Source organism: Salvelinus alpinus, chromosome 18 (genome assembly GCF_045679555.1).
Source record: "Salvelinus alpinus chromosome 18, SLU_Salpinus.1, whole genome shotgun sequence".
In the NCBI taxonomy this organism is placed as follows: domain Eukaryota; kingdom Metazoa; phylum Chordata; class Actinopteri; order Salmoniformes; family Salmonidae; genus Salvelinus; species Salvelinus alpinus.
Window position 1 is genome coordinate 24207127 of NC_092103.1, and position 7848 is coordinate 24214974.

Genomic DNA, 7848 nt, shown 5'->3' on the forward strand with positions numbered 1-7848 from the left:
CACTATGCTTTTATTCATCTAGAAAGAGGGCAATATTTTATTAATGTAGTAGTGTTTTCCCCTAGAAAGCTATGACCTTTGGCTTTCAGCTAGAATTGTTTATTTATGTAGTAGAAAAACACTTTCCAACACATACGATCTAGTACTCAATAAAAGTAGAATAATACATATACAAATATGATGGTATGATAAAACAAAAATTGTGAATAAGCCTTTTTATTCTTTATAATATGCCCATATATATATAATCTGTTTTAGGAACATCTACCCCAAATATTTCACCCCTCTTTATTACTTTACCAAACATATGACATTAGTGATAGTCAAAATCTGTTACATTTCTGAATGTCTCAATCAACATTTGGGCCACTGTGACTGCCTCCGACGTAAAACATAATGAATAAAAAAACAGGCAACCCCATAGTAGAATAGTTTATCTATTTCCTAGCCCGCTTGTTGTTGTATGTTCTACGCAAGATAAATATTCCTCAAGGTGCATTCAAGTTGCGAGTGCCATAGGGAAGGAAACATGCTTTCTGACATGCAGTCAAGAAACATCTATTCTTAATCCCATCACGGGAACGAAGCCGTTTTAATGGCCATTGTTAAAAAGAGGGGAATCTCAGCTTTCCACTTCTAAATATGCTCAAACTTCACAATTTAGCAGCATCATGGTTAAGCATGTTATACCGCTCTGCAATTCGCCATGAGTGCATAGGGGAGAGTGAGGCTAAAAGTAACTAACAGATCAATTGTAGGGTAACTTGGGGGGTAAAATGACACCCTACCTCCAATCTTTTCTTTGAAAATTGTGTTGAGACCGATGCATATTTTGAGTTGAGCAAGAGTAGTGGCAACCAGGGAAAGTGTTGGAGGGAAAAATGGTGACATGAAGGGGCAACTCAATATTAGGAAAGTCTTCCTAATGTTTGGAATTCTGTGCATATTCACTGTTTTAGCATCAAATTGATACATATTGTCCCAACTAGTTAAAATATCATATTTGGGATCTACCTAATGATTAGCCCGATAGGGTAAATGCAGGTGGGCAACCCAATGCTTCAGCCTATTTATTTATAGCCACTATGCTGCATCAGTTGGGCTACAGGTGAAAATGCTTATTGCTAATAGCATACCTGATAATATGGACCGTGCATAGGCTATATGCATGCCAAGGTCCAACATGTTAAAATCATTTTCCCAATATGTTGTTGGACACATTTCTGGAGGTGGAAATTCTATTTTAGATGGAGTCAGCAAAACAACCTCTTCTCCAACAGCTACACATTTCTCTAGAGGAAACACTGCCAGGGCTGCTATTAGAGAGCCTTTACTGTTATGCTCTTTCTCTCCTCTCTCCAGAACATTGATATCACCAACTTCAGCAGCAGCTGGAACGACGGGCTGGCCTTCTGTGCTGTTCTCCACACCTACCTGCCTGCCCACATCCCCTACCTGGAGCTCTCCAGCCAGGACAAGGTGAGATAGACCCCCTCAGTCCACTGACCGGAAGGTTCTTAGTGTGGAAATTATATACATGTAGTTCGTTCATCAAAAATGTATTTTCTCCCTTTTCCTTCAGAAGCGAAATTTCACACTGGCTTTCCAGGCTGCTGAAAGTGTCGGGATCAAGTCCTCATTGGTTGGTGTCCGAGCTAAAATGAACTGATATTTGACTACCACTCAAAAGTGTAGAATGAAATGACCAAGATGCTTTATATGGCTGGAGGGGTGAGAGACATGTTCCCATATCCCTTCCTCCCCTTTGTAAGGCTTGACTAGAAAGACTGGGCAACAGAAAGACAGGGCTGATTATATAGTTCAGCAGCAATTGACACCAACAGTACATAGATTGGCTGGCTGTAGCCTGTGAGGACTGTCCATAAAAGATGTGCTCATGGCAAGCAGCTACAGCTGCCTTAAGAGCAGTGTCACACCAAGGCCAGTTGACTTCAGCTTAACAAGAGACAGACTGGGTTTCATTTGTGGGTGATCCACTCCAGAGTGCCGACGGAGGGGGAGGAGATTTACTATTAAAACAAAAGACACATTCACTCTGCGTCTTGCCTCTTGTCAATTTTACAACCTTTTAGAGATTAAATTATAATTTAGTTTTTTTTACAACCAAATCTATATTTGTGATGTAAATTGTATGTTATATAAGGGTCCCGGCACTTTTTTGAGAAACTTAACCTAACCCGTGATTCAGTACAGGGGCTCTGAATAAACATGAACAAATAATCCAAAAACACCAAAATACCTCCTTTCAGAAACAGAAAACTCTCAGTATAGTGATGCGGGTGTTTAGATGTTGTACACCAAATTGTCATTCCGAACATTATCCACAACGTTATATTCCATTTTGTTGTGACTTGAGCGATACATCTCCGTCCATTCTAGCAGCAGGCAACACGGAGAATGGAACAGTTGGATAGGGGAAACGGCTCGAGTCGCACATATGGAATATAACATTGCGGATGAAGTTTGGAATGACACAATTCTCCTTTAAGAAGATGCAGTAACACTTCGCAACCTTTCTCTGGTGGAAGGTATTGTGATGTGTTACTCCTAGGCCAAGCAATGGGTGCTTGCTAAGTCAGAACTTTATTCCTCACGGTCTCTCACTGACAATATTCTAAACACACAATTTGCAGCGAAAGAAAGTATGCAGTGTGATGTGCATTTTGTACTGCAACACATCTTACATCTGTTTCTTTTGTTTTTCTTTCTCTCTCAGGACATTGGAGAGATGGTGCACACAGAGAGGCCTGACTGGCAGAGTGTGATGACCTACGTCACTGCCATCTACAAGTACTTTGAGACGTGACCCATCTTCAAGCCTGAACACCTCGCTTGCCCACACACACACGTCCAGCCAGGGATGTCATCGCAACACTGGACAACCTTAGAGCAACATCAGCCAATGCTACCTGCGAAGACGTCTGGGGCCCTGAGTTCTACGTTAAGCTGCATCACTTAACTCAACCAATATATTCCATGTTTACACTGCAATGTTCTACAAACTCTTGGCTTGGGATGCTCATGTGGCTTCTCAGTTTGATTGAATTCTTCAGACTAGGCTGTGGATAGACTGAGGCCATGGGTATTAGACAATGTGTTGAACTGTCCTTCAACTTTCCCTGGGTCAGTGACTTCATGTATACTCAAGTCTTCTGGCCTCTTGACCCCAGTCCTATGTGAACTCTGTGCTGCAGTAGCCTACACCATCATTACCTCCAACATTACACTGTAGTTCATATTTAGCTAGCTGAAAAAATGTGTGTATGGTTTTGGACTTGGAATACTGCGGAGAACAGGATTTCCTTTTTAAAATGGCTTTGGCTTTGTCCATTTTGTCTCTTCGCTCAATGACTTGAGGGTAAGTGTGATTTACCTGACTGACAGAGGGTCCAGCTTAACTGTAGGTGTTCTAACTAGGCTGTTTTAGCCCAATGCTTTGCTGTGATATTTATTCCAAAGAGATAATAACTTCATACGAATCAATGCCATGTTTGTCTCTTGTTTGTTTTTGCCAATTATGACAATGAGCATTGACATTAGTAACATTAATAATACATAGGACTTATAGTGCTTTTTGAAGGACCCAAAGTCAGAGTTCAATCGCATTGACGTCTTTTACGCAATTTATTATTTGTCTCAGTCCGTTGTGTCCAAACTCAGTAAACGTGATGGTTGGCCACCACGGCCATTCTCTGGTTTTACAGTGAGGTCCCTTTAGCACACCCATCCATAATGGTTGTACAGTGATGTCCCTTTAGCACACCCATCCATAATGGTTGTACAGTGAGGTCCCTTTAGCACACCCATCCATAATGGTTGTACAGTGAGGTCCCTTTAGCACACCCATCCATAATGGTTGTACAGTGAGGTCCCTTTAGCACACCCATCCATAATGGTTGTACAGTGAGATCCCTTTAGCACACCCATCCATAATGGTTGTACAGTGAGGTCCCTGTAGCACACCCATCCATAATGGTTGTACAGTGAGGTCCCTGTAGCACACCCATCCATAAATAGGCTGAACAACACAGGGAGCTGACCTGATAAGCTAACAGTTTGGGCATTAAGGTAAAAGCACCACTTACTGTTCAGCAAATCCTCCCTGGTTTCAAAGCACAACGGGATGTGAGGCTCTTTACTTAAATGGAATGTGTTTAAACCTTCATCAATGCCATAAAAAGCACAACGTGTCAAAGCCGTTGGGTGTACACAGTAAAGCCCCTTCCTCCAGCACAGGGAAATCATATTAGCTATGTATGTTCCCACACATGGGAAAAGCTTACAATCATTTGCTTTGAAGTAGTTAAATAAGTATGAATGAGAATTTATGAGTTGTGTTTTTGGTACGTTGGAATATTCTCCTTATACTGAGATACCATGTGAATATTTCATAACATTTTGTTGTTGCTCATAAAGGCATCTGATAAGGTTTCCACAGCTAAGATGAGCTACAGTCATTTAAATGGTACTAGTCATTGCCAGGAATCAAGGCTAATAGACAGTGTATAAAACATTAGGAACACCTTCCCTCGGAATAGCCTCAATTCGTCGGGGCATGGACTCTACAAGGTTGGCTTGTAGAATCCATGTTGGCTCCAATGCTTCCCACAGTTGTGTCAAGTTGGCTGGATGTCCTTGGGGTGGTGGACCATTCTTGACGCACACGGGAAACTGTTGAGCGTGAAAAATCTAGCAGCGTTGCAGTTCTTGACACAAAACAGTGTGCCTGGCACCTACTACCATACCCTGTTCAAAGGCAGTCAAATATTTTGTCTTACCCTCTGAATCTCACCCTCTGAATGGCACACACACAATCCATGTCTTAATTGTGTCAAGGCTTAAAAAAAAATGTATCCCTTCATCTACACTGATTGAAGTGGATTTAACAAGTGACATCAATAAGGGATCATAGCTTTCCCCTGGATCCACCTGATCAGTGATCAGTCTATGTCATGGAAAGAGCCGTTTGTAATGTTTTCTACACTCACTGTAATGTAAACCTTCCAGTTAGGGTAACTTGGTGTAACATGCACCCTGCCTGTACATCTCACAGGAACCACTTCATGTCACAATTTTCCCCCAACACTTTCCCTGGTTGCCACTGTTTCTCAACAAAAAAAGTTGTCTGTCTCATCACAAAGTGATTTTGAGGTAGGGTGATGTTTTACCCCCCCAAGTTACCCTACAATTGATCTGTTACATTTTGTCTCACACTCCCCTATGTACTCATGGCGAATTGCGGAGTGGTGTAACTCCTTACACGGAACACTGGTCATGATTTTGTTAGGACACTGGTCATGTTTTGGTTAAGGTGGTGTTTGGTTTCTACAGTTCCTGTTTTGCACCTTGTAATATGTTATCTGATGAAATGGACTCGCTCATAAATAAGAGAATTGGGCTACATTATAAAGGTCACTGATGTCTCGCTGTAATATAAATTGGATCAAAAGTAGACTGAGCATAGCTAGAGCTTGTTATGTACTGTATGGGAACACTTCTCAAAGTAAAGAGTTGCCAGTCCGTCCTAGCTAACAGTAGGCAGGATGCCAATGTATTCTTATTTCCTTCTCCCCTCTCCTTTTATAGCTCCACTCTGTTTCGTCAATGATTTAAAGACAATCTCTGGTACTTTTGTGACTAATAAGTTGTTTTATTAAACCTCCCGCTTTGGGCTGGATGTGTCAATGTGTAGTTCATACATAATCTATGAGCTGAATTACTCTCTTACCTCAATTAACCACAAAATTCGTTGTTTGAAAGTAACTGATTTCTAGAAGCTGTGCTGTCATTTTTTCCCCCTACATTTCCTCCCACGTGGGCCAGCACCCTAGCAATTCAGGTTCCAGCCAATGAATTTCAGCCCCTTGCCATTTTAAATGATAGCTAGCAAGAATCACACAGCAGAGCGAGAACGAGAGAAATGACGTGGTGCACAATCTGCCGATGTGATGTAGTAAGCAATTTTCGGGGACCACTTTTGGCTTGTGGGTGCTACTTTTAGAACTACTGGCTAAAAAGTACCAGAGAATCCCTTTAAGGTACCTGGGCTCATTTGACCATGGTTGAGCCTCCAACTACTCATGTATCAGAGGACCATTGAGGTAAAAGCATTCCCAAGTACAAACTGGGTTGACTTAACAGTTGAACTTAGAAGTCCTCAATATAAAGTTAACACTACATGGCTGTTTAACTTATTATGAAATTTAAAAAGTATTTTATGTTTTTTGAATGAGGTGAAAAGCATATTTAAAGAAAATTTCATGTTTTCTTATTCACTTTTGTGTGTGATTGTGTGGAAGCTTGTATCTTGACCCAATACAAATGACTGCAGTTGAATTCACTGAATAACTTTAAATAATATTTTCTCATTGTTCTTTTTTTAGACATCTGTAGTGCCATGCACCTTATCAGCAATATATTATTGATTCAGTTTTTTAAATTCCCCATTGCTAATAAACTGTCACACTGAAAGTTACATGCCTTACAGGCTTATTTGTATTTATAAAAAATGTAAGCTAGAATTGAGTTCTTGAATACTTCTCTCTCTGAGACTACAAAGTAGAATGTTTGCTTTGCTCCACTGCAGATTAAAACACTAGTTCTAATGCCACAGGCACCACATTCTATATCCACATACCCACATGGGTTGTTTGTGTGGGCTAGACCCTACACTCATTTCCTCATCAGCCTTGCAAGGAAATGGTTTGTAATAAGTGTTGCTGCCTGTAAGGTTGCTGTCAACACTCTTGTAACAAGATTGCAGTCATCTTGGTACACAACTTGACAATTATTTTACTGTCTTTCTCTTTCATGTTATTCAATTGATACCATGCACCTGCAGCAAAGATATAGCTCAGATGTGCGAGTGCCTTTTGAATCACTATGGTAGAATTAGCTGATTAGCATTTCATTTTGGGTGGGTAAATACAGGTGAATATATTGTTAAAAGTCACCTTGTCGAGAGAGATTTACATGGTTATCAAAATGTCACGCCAGGATAAGCCTACACGAAGCCTTTCCCTGTTTGACCGCTAGGTTTTATGGGTATTATGTCACCTCCACTGTGGGGCTCTATCCTTTTCAGTCATGATCAACCTGAACATGTAAATGTAATCTCCTCATCATTGAAACTGATCCTGGTCACTTTAATATAACAGACACATCTGAGCTACCTCAACTCTGTTTTCAACAATTTCTTTGACACTTTTTAAATTGATTTTACCTTTTATTTAACTAGGCAAGTTAAGAACAAATTCTTATTTTCAATGCCGGCCTAGTGGGTTAACTGCCTTGTTCAGGGGCAGATCGACAGATTTTTACCTTGTTAGCTCGGGATTCAATCTTGCAAACTTTCGGTTACAAGTCTAACGCTCTAACCACTAGGCTACCTGCCTGTTGATTGGCTCATTGAATGTGTCTTTCCCCAGCAATCACATAAAGTTCTGAGAACCATATGTTTCTTAGAGCTTGGTGAGTGTGTTTGTCATATAGTTATTTTGCATACAACCTTCCCACAACTTTCTGGGAATGGTGCAGGATAGTTGCTTGGCTTTGGAAAATTCTCAGCACATTTAAGGAACTTGACAAAACAAAAAAAATTTTTTTTTTTTTAATTACTTTAACAGAACGTTTCCTAAAAGTTCAAACATGGTTAAATGTAATTTAAATGTTGGTAATGTTTTAGGAATGTTCTCTCATTGGTTTGACATTGGGAATGTTCTCAAATATTTCAGAGAACCTTAAGAAACAACATTCTTCTGTGGGATTTCAGTACTTAAGCATAATGTTTCCTACAGGTTTCCGTTGGTTCTACTTAGTCATGTTCTC

The 7848-nt window shown here is 40.4% G+C and overlaps 1 protein-coding gene across 3 annotated transcripts in view; it reads left to right on the top strand.

The window, feature by feature from the left end:
• The window catches only part of LOC139544043 (cytospin-A-like), a 43824-nt gene extending 37328 nt beyond the window's left edge, over window positions 1-6496 (top strand). For all 3 annotated transcript variants that reach the window (XM_071350729.1, XM_071350730.1, XM_071350731.1), the window contains exons 13-15: window positions 1363-1479; window positions 1583-1642; window positions 2738-6496. In XM_071350729.1, coding sequence (XP_071206830.1) covers window positions 1363-1479; window positions 1583-1642; window positions 2738-2827 — 267 coding nt within the window. In that variant the 3' untranslated portion in view covers window positions 2828-6496. The remainder of the gene's footprint in view (window positions 1-1362; window positions 1480-1582; window positions 1643-2737) is intronic.
• The last annotated feature ends 1352 nt before the right edge of the window (window positions 6497-7848 follow it).